Here is a 19,701-nt window from a genome sequence, read left to right as displayed (position 1 = left end):
TACCCCAGACGCTTCACATGCCCTGGTTCAATCCATTGACAGCACGTCAACCCCAGTATACAACATCGTTCCAATTCACTCCATTCCTCGCATGCCTTTCACCCTCCTGCATGTTCAGGCCCTGACCACTCAAAATCTCTTTCACTCCATCCTTCCACCTCCAATTTGGTCTCCCGCTTCTCCTCGTTCCCTCCACCTCTGACACACTTATCCTCCTGGTCAATCTTTCCTCACTCATTCTCTCTATGCGACCAAACCTTTTCAAAACACCCTCTTCTGCTCTCTCAACCACACTCTTTTTTATTACCACACATCTCTCTTACCCTTACATTACTTAATCGATCAAACCACCTCACACCACATATTGTCCTCAAACATCTCATTTCGAGCACATCCACCCTCCTCCGCACAACTCTACCCATAGCCCACGCCTCGCAACCATACAACATTGTTGGAACCACTATTCCTTCAAACTTACCCAATTTTGCTTTCTGAGATAATGTTCTCAACTTCCACACATTCTTCAACACTCCCAGAATTTTTGCCCCCTCCCCCACCCTATGATTCCCTTCCGCTTCCATGGTTCCATCCGCTGCCAGATCCACTCCCAGATATCTAAAACACAGGTATGTATATGAGCATGTGTGGACGTTTATGTATATACATGTGAATGTGGGTGGGTTGGGCTATTCTTTTGTCTGTATCCTTGTGCTACCTTGCTAACACGGGAGACAGCGACAAAGTACGATAAGTGAATAATAGATAAGATAATTATATACCTCTCCTGTCTTATGTTCCAAAGAGTATTGCCTCAGAGATTTTAGCTTTTCATAGAAATTTAGTTCCTTTACCACAGTATGGAATGTGAAGGAAATATGAACACTCACTAATTCACTAATTTTACCCACTTTGTAAGATGTTAGAACCAACAACTTTTATGATATGAAAGAATTGGGGCTTGAATAATATCTTCATTGATTTTTCTTCCCATGTCTTGAAATGTCAGCAGGATCAAGCATGCCATTCCTTCTTCTTAGGACAAACATTATTGTGTTTACTGAAAGTCTTTTGAAAAACATGCTCTCAGTTGTCCAGTTAAAGACTTCATAAATGTCTCTTTGTAGCTTTTTGGTACACAATACTGATATCATTTTCATACTAATTCGTGTATCATCTGCAGAGCATGATATGAAACTGTGACTCATGTTTGCATCAGTGTCTTGTAAGAGTGAGGAATAGGAGAGGTGCAAGTATGGTTCCTTGGCAGACAGCTTTTTTTTTTTTTTTTTTTTCTTTTTTTTTTTCTTTTTTGAGGCATTAGAAATGAGATGGTGTACAAGTGCATGTTGTTATCTATTTTTCCATGTATTTCCATCTTTCACAGTTTATGTACTGTGACACAATGGTTACAGTGTCAAATGCTTTTGCAAAGTTTGTGTATATCGTGTCTGCATTCCTTTTTTTTCCCCGAGCTTCAACAATCTTATCATAGTGATTAAGTGACTGAGAGGCACCATCCTTAATCTGGACCTGTTTATTCCAAATTTTTCATTTCATTGACATTATGGATGTGTACATAGAGGATTCCCTGAAATGTATTCCATAATAGACTACTAAGCATATTTGGGTTACTCTTCTTATGTATGAGGTTCGGATAGAAAAAAGAAGTTGGTTAAGAACAAAAGTTCTTACACTCTAACAATAGATATGTTGTTTCCACAGTTTTGAAAAAAATGTAGCCAAGACTCTTCTGCAGGTTGGTTTTTCCATCGTTTATGGATACATAGTGTTTGGTCCAACATTCCTGTTGCAATTTGTGCCCTTGAAAACAAAGAGAGGAGTTCACATGGCTACTCTCATTGGGGTGAATCCTTAAGGGCTCTCATCTTGGTGAATACCTTCTTATCAATTGTGTTGATTCTGATGTTTGATAAGGACATGGGCTGTACTTTCCGTGATCTTTTTGGTTCATGGAACTGGAAGTATCAAATGCTTTCAGAATCCGAGATGAATTGTCACAAAGATATTTTATTTTGGGGGGTGAATTCTCAGTTATTTTATTTTATTTTTCTGGTTTAACTACTGTCATAGTTGTCTGGCTGCATCAGTTGTGCATTTCATCTGGGCATCTTTCAATGTATTACTACTTCATTAGGTTCAGGAACATTTTATGCAAGCATACTTTTTTTTTTTAAGATTTTGCACATTGAGATTTAACACTGTTTTGCTTGGAATCTGGGAAATGCATGACATTGACTTTCTTCATAATTTCTTGTGTCTTCATAGACATTTTCTAGCAAGTTTTGGAACCTTTTTTTCAGTTGATTCGTAATGTTTTTTTTGGAGCTCTCTGAAATGAATAAAAAAATTTTGAATTTCATTGTCAGGGTCTTTAGTTTTTACTTGTTTAGGGACTCTTTTGGGATTTGTTTTTCAGTTTGCCTTTCTTGAGGACTTCTATTTCCTCCCCCATGATCACCTGTTTGGGGGTTGTTACAAGTTCAGATGTTGTTTAGTTGTGAAAGGTCCCCTTTCCAAACATGTGAATACTTAATCTTTGAAGGTTAGCAAGGGTCCCTATTCTCTGGTTTGTATTAAGCTGTTTGAACCAATAAAGACACATTTTCTTATTGAAATAGATTGGTTTTGTTAGCTCAGCCATTCCTCATTGCTTAAAAGACCATGTAAACAAAGGCACTGCTTAGGTAGACTTTAGTGAGTTTAGATTATTTCCAGTGAGAAGTAAGATCCTTTTAATACCATTAGATAAGATTTTGGTAGGCCTTTTTATATTTTTCCAACCCTGGAGAGAAAATTGAGTTTAGAAAATGAAAATGTGTCTCCAGTTGTTGTACCACAAGCAGTTTTATTTTCCCCAACCTTTCCCTCTCCTTGAAAAACTTTCCTCTTTTCTGATGGTAGTCACCATTGGGGTGATGCCCTTGATGCAGAAATTATAAGGGGGTGAGTCAGTGTGAATGGACTGCTGGCAGGATAATGTTATCATTGTTAGGTAGAGAACTACAAGGAAAGCATTGTAATAATAGAATCAGCCTGATAAACTTACAGAATATCCTTTGACAAGGCCACCCAAACAAATGCTGATTTATTTAATCATATATACCTAACTTGGTTGCCTTTTTCATCTAGCAAGATGGAAGTAATCACACACACATAATCCAGGACTGATTTACACATTTTCTTGTATGTATGTATTTAGGCATTCAAAGGTCATTTCAGTGGCAGTGTATTTTTCTGAGTTATATAAATACTGGTGACAGAGTAGCCCAAGGTCTGATGAAACACTGCAGTGTATAGGGAAATTCATAAGACATGTAAAGCTAAGAAGCATCACTGGAGTTCACCAGTTATGGAGACTTTATCTGTGGACACCCCCATGAGGGAATTCCCAAAGGGAACAGGTGTCAGAGATGGATGATATATGTAAAGGCTTTGAAACCTTTGATATAAAATGTCATGATTTGATTTGAAAATCTCATCCTTAATTTTTCACTTAGCGTAATCATTTAATTGACATACTGTCAGTTAGATTTTGATAACTGATGATTTATATTTATGGGGAGCTCAGAGCAGAAAGATAATTTTTTGTGGAATTTATTTTTCAGGTGGTGAAGGTGAGGCCTTTGTCCCAGAGGCGTACCTGAGAGAAGGAGGCCCTGCCTCCTCCTCACAACAGTCCCAGCAACAAGCTCCCCCAAATGCACCTCCACCCCCTGGACCATTAATACCTTCTTATGTTCCGCCACCACAAGTCAAGACACAAGATGGTGAGTAGAATCCTACTTTTTTTTTTGTCACGTTTTGTACTTTGATTTTACTATATATTTGCCAAGGCTATAGCTTTGGTGCCAGCTTGCATGATATAAAGCTGTTTATGGTTTGGCTACTTGGCTGATGGTGAAAACATGACTAGAGAATGGATTCCTGTAAACTTTATATGCTGCTTACTTTTGTGAGCTTTGAATGATTTCATTACTAGGATGAGTTATTTCTTGGTGTGAAATTTGCCGAGTAATAAAATCAACACTAACTTTGAAATTATTTTTTCTTCGTACTTGATAATGTATGCCTTTTTGTAGGCACAAAAGCAAAAGTAGCACTGAAAGTGTTTCCAAAGTAGTATGGTTACTGAACATTCCCATGCATTAAGCACTGTAGGAAATGAACCAGTTGCAGAAGAATTTTGCATAGATATTGATAAGTGCAATTCTTATTAATTACTTGAAGTGAAAAGTTTTGATCCTCAGTGGGCATAAAGTAGAAAGGAAGCACATCAAGGGGTTTGTGGGGCAGAAAATAGTGATATGAAGTACATTCATACCCAGAGAAAGAACCATTTATGGCATAAAAGAAAATTCCTCAACTTGTTTACCCTTGGGAGCTGTGTTCAGTGTATTTATATGATTACAGCAATTAAGTTTCACCTAGATATAGAAATTTACAGAAATGCTCATCATGTATTTTATTACAGCAGTGAGGTATGGACACATACACTTAATACATGATTCATAAGACTGATTATCTTCATTGAATTTTTTTTTTTTCAATTTGGTAAGTAATGCAGCAGAGGCAAGCCAGTTTTGGCTCTCGTCATTTCATCATTGTGGGACATAGTGTTATCATTGCCACAGTTGTTTAGGTGTGAGGATATCCTCCTGGAACTTTAGATGCTTTTTTGTTGACTTTTTATTTTAACTTGATATAATGGCCTAGTATCATGTAGTTAGTTCCTGTATTGTAGTTAGTTTTGTGTTGTGTATATGTTATATCTCCTTAAATTCTTTTGATTTTGCTCTTGTAAAGTTTCCTACTGTTATCTTAAAAATGTAGTATAAGATAACCTTGAGTGCATGGTCTCAGACATCCCCATTGACCATGTTTGTAGAATGTTTGTGACATAACAGCTTGAAACAGTGAAACAGTGGACAGTTCAGTCCTTTTCATATTCAGTAGATGGGAGTGTCCTCTGCACCAAGCCTTGTTATGGCTTCAGCAGTGATACTCTTCAAGTGCCACTTCACTTCTCTCATTTGAGAGTTGAACACTAACCTCTTTATCTTAAATGAGTGACATTAGATAGCCTATGGAATGTTGCAACAAGAGAGAAGGCACAATAAAGGCTTAGCCATGGACTCACTGAAAGTTGTTGTTTATGGCGCAAGCATTCTTCCAACAAGTGTTCATGCAATCCCTGTGAGTATGTTTGTGGGTGTGCTGGGGTGGTAATCCCCTGTGAGTCCCCCCTGTGGTGGCCATGCGCTGATACGGGTGTGTGTCTCTTCCCCAGGGCTCTGCCGGACCCCACCGCACCCGGTAGGGGGACTCATCAGACGCTTTTTGGAAGAATGCTTGCAGCTCTCTGAGCCGGGACCCCTGCTGTCCTGCTATACTGGACTGGAGTCGACGCCACACTTCCAGCTTCTGCGATCTGTAGCAAAGGAGTGGAGCTACTGCCGTAATGCCACTCAGAATTACACAAGCATGGGTGGTAGTAGCAAGCGTCAAAGGGCCACATCAAGGCTAATTGAAACATTTGAAAGTATTGATGCTCTACGCTCACAGTTGGCACATTACATGCATCAAATAATTCTGTTAGAAATGTCTAATCCTGGTACTATAGCTAAAGTATCAAAGGCTGAACTCCAGGTACAACAACATCAACAACAGGTAAATCAACAGGCACAGCAGCAGCAACAGCAGCAGCAGCAGCAGCAGCAGCAAGGGGATGGGGCAGCAGCTGAAGGGGGTAATAATAGTAATGCAGACCCTGCACCCATGGATATAGCAGAGATGACAGGAATCACGACTGAGCAATGCACCTATTTCTCCAAAGCCACTGAAGTTATGAAACAGTTACGCAAATTGTATTTTGATCAGTCTCGCCGACTAGCTGTGCGTATTAGCCAGCTGAAGAAGGGGCGTCAACAGTCTCAGGAACGTATGCAGAGACAGCAAGCCATGCAGCAAAACTACCTCCAGCAAACGTTACAGCAGCTCCAGCAACAGCAGCATCATCAGCAACAACAACAGCAACATCATCAGTCACAGCAGCAGCAGCAGCAGCAGCAGCAGCAGCAGCATCACCAGGCACAGCAAATGAGTAGTCATCAAATGGGGCAAGGTCACCAGGACGGAGCTGCACAACTCTTACATGGACAGTTGTCTCTGCATCATCTCCACCAACCTTGGTCTGACTAGTGATGGTGATGAAGCTGAATCTTATAAAACTGCTCTTTGTCCTCTAGTGTTAATCTATTAGCAGCAGCTACCTGCAGTCCCACTTTGATTGCAAGGAATGGAAGCAGTATATGTTGGTAAGACCCTCATGAAAAGCATACGATTAGGAAGCAGGCTCAATCAAAAGCCATGCATATGCTGGAACTGAAAGTTGGCTTCCACAGAAAGTATTTCCTGTGCATACTGAAGAATCAATTAAGTTAATGGCAGTGATAATGTGAAATAATGCCTCTTTAAATTTAGAATAGTGGATATGCAAATATTGTCATGGTCATAATGTGCATTAGTGCACAAAGGATTTTCCAGAACCTCAGAGCGAACACAGTCCTGGAAACCATCTATGCATTGTACAGGAAGTCGTATGACCATTTCAAAAAAAAAAAAAAGAATAATAATTTTGTTACTAATTATTAATATATAGAGTGTGGTGTACATAATATTAAGTACTGATAGGTATGGTGAATGGCCTCTGGTGGGATAAAGATTCAGTGTTTCACATAGGCTTTTGGAAAATGTGGTTTTATTAAGTGTAAAAATTTCCTACAGCACTTTAACTCAGGAAGTGACAGGGCATATGTTACATATTCCAAGCTCTCCTCACAAGACTTTTTTCTTTCTTTCTTTTTAAGCTGTAAAGTTTAATGCTTCACAATCAAGAACGGGTCTTGCTACTTCAGCCACATTGAGGCGCTTGATTCAAATGTCTAAATGGAACACTGTTTTCTTCACACCTTGGATGTCTTGTTCAAGAGGTATTGAGTATTTCAGGTATTACTGGTAATCAAATTCTTATACATTAATGAAGATAAGAAAGTGGTTTGAAACTTTGACAAAAGGTCCCCATGGGGGAGATGTCCGCCATGACTTGTTCATCATCAGAAGTTGTGTGAATGTGTTTATCCTGTGACTGGTATGCAGGGCTGCAGCTGCTTCTTCCCCCTTTCCCAGGGAATCTCTTCCAATGCAAACCTTGCAGTTTGGAACAGTTACAGATATACCCATCTATGTCATTACTGTGTGTACATCTTTGTGATGCTCCTCATCTTATATATGAATGATCACATAAACTTTATACCTCAAGATTCTACCTGTAAAGAAGCCAAGACTTAAAATCTATTTTATTTACTAGCATTATACCAGGTGCTCTAAGCCCAGTGTCTTTAGTGGTATTATATTTAGAAATGGCTAGGCTTATGTGGGTGGAGGTTTTGTTGACATATGCCAAATTTTACATATACCTTGCATGAAATATAAGTTTAGTATTGGAGTCTGCCTCTTATTGAAGATGTGCCATGGGCAGAATTCACTGCTCCTGGGCTAGGCACAGTGGACTCAAGTTATATTGACCATACAAATGAATAAATATGGCAAGTTATATTCGCCATATGGAATAGAAGTACGGCACTTGGTGTATGTTGTTAGTTTTTATTCAGGTATGTAATGATATACACATCACATGACAAATTAAGGGGTCGTATTTTACTGAAAAGTTATCAGGTAAACCAAGTTCAGGTCTCAAATAGAGTTAAATGCTTTTGAAAGGCACTCGCAACAGGATAAAGCAATATTAAGGAAGTTCTGTGCCCCAGCTGATCATATCTTTTCACATTTTAGTACTGGGAAAAACAAAAGCAAAAATGCTATGTTGCTCTCATCCTGGTGTGGGTTTACCTTCAGAATCCATCATTTTACAGATTACAGAGATAGCTATATATGTTAAGTTACATTAGGCTACATTATACATTTTGTATTTAGATTGTTTATTATTCTATAATTTTTATTAATGTTTGATATTGCATTTTGATATTTTATATTTATATACTGTATAGAGTATTTCAATTTGAAAAGTATCATTGTGTCCTTAGATGTTTTAAGAAGTGCTAAAGCTGAATCCTTGGTAGGGTTGGCCAGGTCAGGTTCGTAGCAGGTCTTGCCTTAGAGAGGGCTTAGGAGCTTTGGAGGCCCATGCCCAATTCTGTAACACAGGGGGATAATGCCATGCTATGCAACCTAAGTCTAACAAACAGGAGTTTAGTTATGGAGAAGCCTTTGCCACAACAGAGTCTTAGAAACACAAGAATCAGTGTGTGTATTGATTATGTCAAATGTCTCATTGAACAGTTGATGAAAGATGGAAAACTTAGTGCATAAATTTTGAATAATAGATTACTTGACTAGGTAATGGAAAACTTTCGTCATAGGGACTACTTCAGACCCGAGATATATTACTTTTTGGTATAATCATAAACTAGAATGAATTGCTTCAACACTTCTCATGCTAAACTCTGCAATTATTTTTATTGAGTGGCTGAAATAGGAATAGAGTGAATTGGAACGATGTGGTATACCGGGGTCGACGTGCTGTCAGTGGATTGAACTAGGGCATGTGAGGCATCTAGGGTAAACCATGGAAAGTTTTGTGGGGCCTGGATGTGGAGAGGGAGTTGTGGTTTTGGTGTATTATACATGACAGCTAGAGACTGAGTGTGAAAGAATGTGGCCTTTGTTGTCTTTTCCTAGTGTTACCTGGCGCACATGAGGGGGAGGGGAGGGGGGTTTTCATTTCATTTGTGATAGGGTGGCGATGGGAATGAATAAGGGCAAACAGCATGAATTATGTACATATGTATGTATGTATGTATGTATGTATATGTCTGTGTGTGTGTGTGTGTGTGTGTGTATATATATATATATATATATATATATATATATATATATATATATATATATATATGTTTTTTTTTTTCTGTCTCCCGCATTTGCAAGGTAGTGCAAGGAAACAGACGAAAGAAATGGCCCAACCCACCCAGATACACATGCATATACATATGTCCACACACGCAAATATACATACCTACACAGCTTTCCCTGGTTTACCCCAGACGCTTCACATGCCCTGATTCAATACACTGACAGCACGTCAACCCCGGTATACCACATCGATCCAATTCACTCTATTCCTTGCTCTCCTTTCACCCTCCTGCATGTTCAGGCCCTGATCACAAAATCTTTTTCACTCCATCTTTCCACCTCCAATTTGGTCTCCCACTTCTCGTTCCCTCCACCTCCGACACATATATCCTCTTGGTCAATCTTTCCTCACTCATTCTCTCCATGTGCCCAAACCATTTCAAAACACCCTCTTCTGCTCTCTCAACCACGCTCTTTTTATTTCCACACATCTCTCTTACCCTTACGTTACTTACTCGATCAAACCACCTCACACCACACACTGTCCTCAAACATCTCATTTCCAGCACATCCATCCTCCTGCGCACAACTCTATCCATAGCCCACGCCTCGCAGCCATACAACATTGTTGCAACCACTATTCCTTTAAACATACCCATTTTTGCTTTCCGAGATAATGTTCTTGACTTCCACACATTCTTCAAGGCTCCCAGGATTTTCGCCCCCTCCCCCACCCTATGATCCACTTCCGCTTCCATGGTTCCATCCACTGCCAGATCCACTCCCAGATATCTAAAACACTTTACTTCCTCCAGTTTTTCTCCATTCAAACTTACCTCCCAATTGACTTGACCCTCAACCCTACTGTACCTAATTACCTTGCTCTTATTCACATTTACTCTTACCTTTCTTCTTTAACACACTTTACCAAACTCAGTCACCAGCTTCTGCAGTTTCTCACATGAATCAGCCACCAGCGCTGTATCATCAGCGAACAACAACTGACTCACTTCCCAAGCTCTCTCATCCCCAACAGACTTCATACTTGCCCCTCTTTCCAAAACTCTTGCATTCACCTCCCTAACAACCCCATCCATAAGCAAATTAAACAACCATGGAGACATCACACACCCCTGCCGCAAACCTACATTCACTGAGAACCAATTACTTTCCTCTCTTCCTACACGTACACATGCCTTACATCCTCGATAAAAACTTTTCACTGCTTCTAACAACTTTCCTCCCACACCATATATTCTTAATACCTTCCACAGAGCATCTCTATCAACTCTATCATATGCCTTCTCCAGATCCATAAATGCTACATACAAATCCATTTGCTTTTCTAAGTATTTCTCACATACATTCTTCAAAGCAAACACCTGATCCACACATCCTCTACCACTAACTTGGAAAGCAAGAATGGGTATGTTTGAAGGAATAGTGGTTCCAACAATGTTGTATGGCTGCGAGGCGTGGGCTATGGATAGAGATGTGCGTAGGAGGGTGGATGTGCTGGAAATGAGATGTTTGAGGACAATATGTGGTGTGAGGTGGTTTGATCGAGTAAGTAATGTAAGGGTGAGAGAGATGTGTGGAAATAAAAAGAGTGTGGTTGAGAGAGCAGAAGAGGGTGTTTTGAAATGGTTTGGTCACATGGAGAGAATGAGTGAGGAAAGATTGACCAAGAGGATATATGTGTCAGAGGTGGAGGGAACGAGGAGAAGTGGGAGACCAAATTGGAGGTGGAAAGATGGAGTGAAAAAGATTTTGAGTGATCGGGGCCTGAACATGCAGGAGGGTGAAAGGCGTGCAAGGAATAGAGTGAATTGGAACGATGTGGTATACCGGGGTCGACGTGCTGTCAGTGGATTGAACCAGGGGATGTGAAGCGTCTGGGGTAAACCATGCAAAGTGTGTGGGGCCTGGATGTGGAAAGGGAGCTGTGGTTTTGGTGCATTATTACATGACAGCTAGAGACTGAGTGTGAACGATTGGGGCCTTTGGTGTTTTTCCTAGTGCTACCTCGCACACATGAGGGGGGAGGGGGTTGTTATTCCATGTGTGGCGGGGTGGCGATGGGAACAAATAAAGGCAGACAGTATGAATTATGTACATGTGTGTATATGTATATGTCTGTGTATGTATATATATATATGTGTACATTGAGATGTGTAGGTATGTATATTGTGCATGGGTGGACATGTATGTATATACATGTGTATGTGGGCGGGTTTGGCCATTCTTTCGTCTGTTTCCTTGCACTACCTCGCTAACACGGGAGACAGCGACAAAGCAAAATAAATAAATAAATAAATATATATATATATGTATACATTGAGATGTATAGGTATGTATGTGTGCTTGTGTGGACGTGTATGTATATACATGTGTATATGGGTGGGTTAGGCCATTCTTTAATCTGTTTCCTTGCACTCCCTCGTTAATGCGGGAGACAACGATAAAGTATGATAATAAAGAAAATTTTTTTTTATTTATTATGTATATATATATATATATATATATATATATATATATATATATATATATATATATGTAGTAAAAGGCGACTAAAAGTGGAGGGGGGGTGGGGGCTGGAAATCGTCCCATATATATATAAAAACCTCCAACAGCCAGGATCGAACCCGGGAACCCTGTTGGAAGGTTTGTATGTTCTATGAAGGTGGGCGTTCGTGTGTGTGTGTGTATATATATATATATATATATATATATGTGTGTGTGTGTGTGTATGTATATATATATATATGTGTATTATCCCTGGGGATAGGGTGAAAGAATGCTTCCCACGTATTCCCTGCGTGTTGTAGAAGGCGACTAAGAGGGGAGGGAGCGGGTGGCTGGAAATCCTCCCCTCAATTTTTTTTTTTAATTTTCCAAAAGAAGGAACAGAGAAGGGGGCCAGGTGAGGATATTCCCTTTAAGGCCCAGTCCTCTGTTCATAGCGCTACCTCGCTAATGCGGGAAATGGCAAATAGTACGAAAGAAAAAAAAGATATATATAGGGGAGGGAGCGGGGGGCTGGAAATCCTCCCCTCTCGTTTTTTTTTTTTTAATTTTCCAAAAGAAGGAACAGAGGGGGCCAGGTGAGGATATTCCAAAAAAGGCCCAGTCCTCTGTTCTTAACGCTACCTCGCTAACGCGGGAAATGGCAAATAGTTTAAAAGAAAGAAAGAAGATATATATTCTATCCTTGGGGATAGGGGATTAAGAATACTTCCCACGTATTCCCTGCATGTCGTAGAAGGCGACTAAAAGGGGAGGGAGCGGGGGGCTGGAAATCCTCCCCTCTCGTTTTTTTTAATTTTCCAGAAGAAGGAACAGAGGGGGCCAGGTGAGGATATTATAAAAAAGGCCCAGTCCTCTGTTCTTAACGCTACCTCGCTAACGCGGGAAATGGCTAATAGTTTAAAAAAAAAGAAAAAAAATATATATATATATATATATATATATATATATATATATATATATATATATGTTTTCATACTATTCGCCATTTCCCGCGATAGCGAGGTAGCGTTAAGAACAGAGGACTGGGCCTTTGAGGGAATATCCTCACCTGGCCCTCTTCTCTGTTCCTTCTTTTGGAAAATTAAAAAAAAAAAACGAGAGGGGAGGATTTCCAGCCCCCCCGCTCCCTTCCCTTTTAGTCGCCTTCTACGACACGCAGGGAATACGTGGGAAGTATCCTTTCTCCCCTATCCCCAGGGAATATATATATATATATATATATATATATATATATATATATATATATATATATATATATATATATATATATATATATATATATATATATATATATTTACCTCCTTCCAGAACATCTTTTTATTCTCCCTAAAATTTAATGATACTCTCTCACCCCAACTCTCATTTGCCCTTTTTTTCACCTCTTGCACCTTTCTCTTGACCTCCTGTCTCTTTCTTTTATACATCTCCCACTCAATTGCATTTTTTCCCTGCAAAAATCATCCAAATGCCTCTCTCTTCTCTTTCACTAATACTCTTACTTCTTCATCCCACCACTCACTACCCTTTCTAATCAACCCACCTCCCACTCTTCTCATGCCACAAGCATCTTTGGCGCAATCCATCACTGATTCCCTAAATACATCCCATTCCTCCCCCACTCCCCTTGCTTCCATTGTTCTCACCTTTTTCCATTCTGTACTCAGTCTCTCCTGGTACTTCCTCACACAGGTCTCCTTCTCAAGCTCACTTACTCTCACCACCCTCTTCACCCCAACATTTAGATATCTGGAAGTGGATCTGGCAGCGGATGGAACCATGGAAGCGGAAGTGGATCATAGGGTGGGGGAGGGGGCGAAAATTCTGGGGGCCTTGAAGAATGTGTGGAAGTCGAGAACATTATCTCGGAAAGCAAAAATGGGTATGTTTGAAGGAATAGCGGTTGCAACAATGTTGTATGGTTGCGAGGCGTGGGCTATGGATAGAGTTGTGCGCAGGAGGATGGATGTGCTGGAAATGAGATGTTTGAGGACAATGTGTGGTGTGAGGTGGTTTGATCGAGTGAGTAACGTAAGGGTAAGAGAGATGTGTGGAAATAAAAAGAGCGTGGTTGAGAGAGCAGAAGAGGGTGTTTTGAAATGGTTTGGGCACATGGAGAGAATGAGTGAGGAAAGATTGACCAAGAGGATATATGTGTCGGAGGTGGAGGGAACGAGAAGTGGGAGACCAAATTGGAGGTGGAAAGATGGAGTGAAAAAGATTTTGTGTGATCGGGGCCTGAACATGCAGGAGGGTGAAAGGAGGGCAAGGAATAGAGTGAATTGGATCGATGTGGTATACCGGGGTTGACGTGCTGTCAGTGTATTGAATCACGGTATGTGAAGCGTCTGGGGTAAACCTTGGAAAGCTGTGTAGGTATGTATATTTGCGTGTGTGGACGTATGTATATACATGTGTATGGGGGTGGGTTGGGCCATTTCTTTCGTCTGTTTCCTTGTGCTACCTCACAAATGCGGGAGACAGCGAAAAAAAAAAAAAATATATATATATATATATATATATATATATATATATATATATATATATATATATGTTATGTATATTGTAAGAGAGAGAGATATGAGTGGACTGTAAATACTAAGGTTACACAATGGGTGAGAAGTCATGTTTTGCATTACTGTATCATTGGGAGTGTAATCTTGTCAAGGAAATTTTAACTCCTAAGGAGTCCATCATTTGTCTGCTACTGTAAGTAGGTCCGATGTGGGCTGCAGGAGCCTTTAAAAAGAGGAGGTCCTGGTTAACAACAGAATTTTTTAATAGAAATTGGTTTTGGGATAATGATAGTGATGTATATTGCTACTATTACTATTATATTTAATTGCTGTTTACTGCATCAGCGAGGTAGCACCAGGAAACAGACAAAGAATGTCCCATCCACTTGCATACACATATACATGAATGTCCATATATGCACACATACATACATATATCAACATATACATACATACACTCAGACTTATATACACATGTACATATTCATATTTGCTTGCCTTTATCCATTCCTGTCGCTACCCTGCCATGCAGGAAACAGAATCACACCCCACGCTTCAGCAAAGTAGCGCCAGAAAAGTGGACAAAAAGGCCACATTTGTTCACACTCAGTCTGGCTGTCGTGTGTAATGCTCTGAAACCATAGCTCCCTTTCCACATCCAGGCCCCACAGACTTTTCTATGGTTTACCTTAGATGCTTCATATACCCTGGTACAGTCCATTGACAGCACATCGACCCTGTTTACTACATCATTTCAATTTACTCTATTCCTTGCATGCCTCGCACCCTCCTGTATGTTCAGGCCCTGATCGCTTAAAATCTTTTTCACTCCATCCTTCCACCTCCAATTTGGTCTCCTGCTTTTCCTTGTTCCCTCCACCTCTGACACATATATCCTCTTTGTCAATCTTTCCTCACTCATTATGTCCATATGTCCAAACCATTTCAGCTTACCCTCTTCTGCTCTCTCAACTACACTTTTTTTCTACACATCTCTCTTACCCTTTTATTACTTACTTGATCAAACCACCTCACACCACATATTGAACTCAACCATTCCATTTCCAATGCATTCACCCTCCTCCATACAACCCTGTCTGTTGCCCATGCCTCACAACCATAAACATCATTGGAACTATTATTCCTTCAAACATACCCATTTTTGTTCTCCAAGACAACATTATCTCCTTTTACACATTCCTTATAGCTCCCAGAACCTTCGCCCCCTCCCCTACTCTGTGACTCGCTTCTGGTTCCATGTATGAAGATAGCGATTAAGTATAGTATAACATATTTTTTTTATTATTATTATACTTTACTGCTGTCTCCTGCACAAGGAAACTGATGAGGAATGGCCCAACCCACCCACATACACATGTATATACATAAATGCCCACACACACACACAGTATACATACACATTTCAATGTATATCTACATGTACATACACAGACATTTACTTATATACTCTTGTACATATCCATACCTGCTGCTTTCATCCTTTCCTGACACAACCCCACCACACATGAAATAGCACACACACACGCACACCCCAGTGAGGCAGCACCAGGAACAGAAAAAGAAAAAGGCCAGATTCTTTCACTCTCAGTCTAGCTATCATGTGTAATGCACTGAAACAACAGCTCCCTTTCCACATCCAGGCCCCACAGACCTCTTTTCCATGGTTTGCCCCAGACGCTTCACATACCCTGGTTCAATCCATTGACAGCACGTCAACCCCAGTATATATACCATGTCTTTCCAATTCACTCTATTCCTTGCACACCTTTCACCCTCCTGTATGTTCAGGCCCCAATTGCTCAAAATCTTTTTCACTCCATTCTTCCGCCTCCAATTTTATTCATACTTATTTGCTGTTTCTCAAGGTTGAGGGATATGCCACAAGTGAAAAGCCACCTTTAGTGAGGCTGTGTCATTTAGAGTACAGTGTCATCAAAGAACTTCTCACTCCAAAGGAGTCTATATTTCTCTTCGTGTGAAGAAGTGCAGCATTAGGCTGCAGGAGCCTTTAGAAAGGTCCTGGGGTAAACAGGATTCTCTTGTAGAAATTGGTCCTAGGGGGTGTGAATATAGATATATGAATATATAGGCATGTACAGAGATCATATTAGGGAGGAACAATTTGGTTTCAAAAGTGGCAGAGGATGTGTGGGTCAGGTGTTTGGTCTAAAGCATGTGTGTGAGAAATACTTAAGAGAAGCAGAAGGATTTGTATGTGACATGTCGGGATCTGGAGAAATCATATAATAGAGTTGATAGAGATTGCTTGTAGAAACACTTACAAGTATATGGTACAGAAGGAAGGCTACAAGAAACTGAGAAGTTTCTTGCAAAAATGTAAGGCATGTGTATGAGTAGGAAGAGAGGAGGGTAAGTTGGTCAAGGTGGGAGATTAATTTGCAGCAGCGGTTTGTCATTTCACCATAGGTGTTTAATTTGTTTGTTAATTGGGTGATCTTCAAGAGAGAGTGGTGAGTTTGCAGTCTGTTGGGGGAAGGGGGGACTGAGAATTAAGTTTTAGCTTGCTGATTATAAAGTATTTACTAGTGGCAGATTTGAGTGAGAAACTGCAGAAATTGGTCTGAGTTTGGGAAAGTGTGTGGAAGAAGGAAGTTGTTAATAAATGTGAATAAAAGCATGGTTATCAGGTTTAGCAGGGAAGGAGGACAGGTTAGCTGGGGTATGAGTTTGAATGGAGAAAAATTTACGGAAATGTAGTGTGTTAAATGCTGGGCTGTGGGTATTGCAGCATTAGGAACCATGGAAGCGAGTTGTATGGTGGGTGAGGTGGCAAAGGTTCTTGGAGCATTGAGGAATGTGTGGAAAGAGTGGTTGTTATGTGTGAGGGCAAAAATTGGTATGTTTGAAAGTATAGTTGCTTGTCCCAGTGGAATGTATGTGAGGCATGGGCTATAGGTGAGGATATGCAAATGGTGAAGGATCTGTTGGAAGTGCAATGTTTGACAATATTTAGAGTGAGGTGGTTTGATTGTTAGTATGGAAAGGGTAAGAGAGAAATATGGTGAGAAGAGTGTGTTTGAGTGTGCTCCAATGGGTGTGCTAAAATTGTCTGAACATATGGAGAGGATAATGAGAGGATGACAAAGAGGATATATTTAACAGAGATGGAGGGGCTAAGAAGGGGAAACCTAATTGGAGATGGAAGGATAAAATGAAAATGATTTTGAACAATTTGTGCCTGCGCTCACTGGAGGGTGAAAGGAGTACTTGGCCATGGAAAACCATGGAATGGCCTGTGGGGCTTGGCTGTGGGTAGGGAGCTCTGGTTTCAGTGCATTACTCTTGACAGCTGGGGAATGGATATAAGCAAGTGTGGCCTTTTCTCTGACTGTTCCCAGCTTTACCTTGCTCCCCTCCACTTCTGACACATGTATCCTCTTTGTCAACCTCTCTTTGCTCATTGTCTCCATATGTCCAGACCATTTCAGCTCACCCTTACAGCTTTCTTAGCCACACTTTTTTTATTGCCACACACCTCTTTTACCCCTTTATTACTACCTCTGTCAAACTACCAAATGCCACATATTGTCCTCAGACATTTAATTTCTAAAACATTCACTTTCCTCCACACCTTCTCATTTGTTGCCCATGCCTTACAACCATACAACATGGTTAGCACTGCTCTACCTTCAAACACACATATTTTTGCCCACCCTGATAATGATGACCTCTCTCTCCACACGTTCCTTAATTCTCCCAGATTCTCAGCCCCTTTACCCACCCTTTGACTCATGTTTACTTCCATGGTTCCATTGGCTGCTATGTCCACTGCCATGTATCTAAAACACCTCACTAACTCCAAATTTTCTCCACCCATACGCATATCCCAGCTAACTTGGCCCTCAGTAATGCAAAACTTAATATCCGTGCTATTGTTCTCATTTCACACACTCCTAAACTTAGACACCAACTTCTACAGCATCTCACTCATATCTGCCACCAGTGGTATGTCACTTTGCAGGCCCACCTTACCTTCTCCAAGACCCATGTATTTACCTCCCAAATCATCCCATCCATAAAAAAATTAAACAGCCGTGGAGATATCACACATCCCTGCCAGAGACCCACCTTCACTTGGAACCAATCACCCATGTCTCTACCTACCTGCACACACACCCTATACTGGAAATGAAAACCTTTCAATGCTTCTAGTAGCTTTCCTCCCACACCTTGTATTCGTAAGACCTTCCCCAAAGCATCCCTATCAACCCTCACATATACTTTCTCCAGATCTACAAATCTTTCATATAAACTCTTCTGTTTCTGTTAGTACTTTTCACACACATACTTCAAACCAGACACATGATCCACACATCCTCCACCATTATATAAATGGAATTGAAAGTAGACTATGAGAGATAGTTGATTGTTATGTGCTTATGCACATGGCCATTAAAAAAAGATGAAGAGAATTAAGTGTTTTAGGAGAAGCTGAGTGATTGTGTCAGCAGTTTTGATGCGTGATGGGTGATTTGAATGTCTGTGTGTAATTTGGCAATTCAGGCTATAGTTAGGGGGCATAGGGTATTCAGCTTGTGGAGTTTTGTGCTAAAAAGGACTGTTGATTGGGAATACCTGGTTTAGAAAGAAGGACATATTTATGTGGATGGGTAGGAAAAATGGTAAGAGGGCATTACTGGAGTACATATTGAAAGATAGGAGTGCTAAAGAGACTTAGCTGTAAATATGTTAAGGGCAGCTGGTGGGATGTCTGACTGTTACCTTATTGAGGCAAGGATGAAGATATGTGGTTTTTGAAAAGAGGAAATTATATGAGTAAGAAGAGATTGGTGAAAGTAAGTGAGATCAGAAAAGACAAGTGTGTGGAAATACTAGATGGGATATGGTGTGGAATAGCAAAAGGTGAAAGTAAACAGACCTATAGGAGTGGATGAGGAATGCAAGTTATTTAGGGAGCCATTACTAGCATGTGTGTGACATGAGGGAGATGGGAGATAGGTAGGAGAGGAAGGGAAATGAATGATGAGATGATAAAAGAAATTTGCTAGTGAAAGAAAAGAGACATAAGTGTATTTACAGTAAGGGAAGAAGTGCATATAATTGGGAGATGTTCCCTGAAAAGTGGCAGGAGGTCAAGAGGAAGGTGCATAGGTTGAAGAAAGAGGACAGGTGAAAGGTGGAGTGAGAGGGTATAAGTAAATTGAAGGAGAATAAGATATTTTAGTAGGTGGTTGATATTGGGAAAAACAGAACAAATGGGAACATCTTTGTGGTTGACAAAGATTTTTTTTTTTTTCTCCCGCTGTCTCCCGCGTTTGCGAGGTAGCGCAAGGAAACAGACGAAAAAAATGGCCCAACCCACCCCCATACACAAGTATATACATACGTCCACACACGCAAATATACATACCTACACAGCTTTCCATGGTTTACCCCAGACGCTTCACATGCCCTGATTCAATCCACTGACAGCACGTCAACCCCGGTATACCACATCGATCCAATTCACTCTATTCCTTGCCCTCCTTTCACCCTCCTGCATGTTCAGGCCCCGATCACACAAAATCGTTTTCACTCCATCTTTCCATTTCCAATTTGGTCTCCCACTTCTCCTCGTTCCCTCCACCTCCGACACATATATCCTCTTGGTCAATCTTTCCTCACTCATTCTCTCCATGTGCCCAAACCATTTCAAAACACCCTCTTC

General features: G+C 40.5%; 1 protein-coding gene across 8 annotated transcripts in view; it reads left to right on the top strand.

Annotated features, from left to right (window-relative positions):
- Nucleotides 1-19,701, top strand: part of LOC139757955 (uncharacterized) — a 751,714-nt gene that overhangs the window by 184,477 nt on the left and 547,536 nt on the right. For 5 of the 8 annotated variants that reach the window (XM_071678938.1, XM_071678930.1, XM_071678921.1 and 2 more), the window contains exon 5: nt 3,627-3,788. In XM_071678938.1, the coding sequence (XP_071535039.1) occupies nt 3,627-3,788 (162 nt within the window). Of the gene's footprint in view, nt 1-3,626; nt 3,789-5,308; nt 7,520-19,701 lie in introns of those variants that run through there. The other 3 variants (XM_071678899.1, XM_071678893.1, XM_071678947.1) reach the window with 1 other exon arrangement.

Source organism: Panulirus ornatus, chromosome 2, assembly GCF_036320965.1.
Source record: "Panulirus ornatus isolate Po-2019 chromosome 2, ASM3632096v1, whole genome shotgun sequence".
NCBI lineage: Eukaryota > Metazoa > Arthropoda > Malacostraca > Decapoda > Palinuridae > Panulirus > Panulirus ornatus.
The sequence above is the reverse complement of the archived record's forward strand: the minus strand, read 5'-3'. Positions and strand labels throughout refer to the sequence as shown.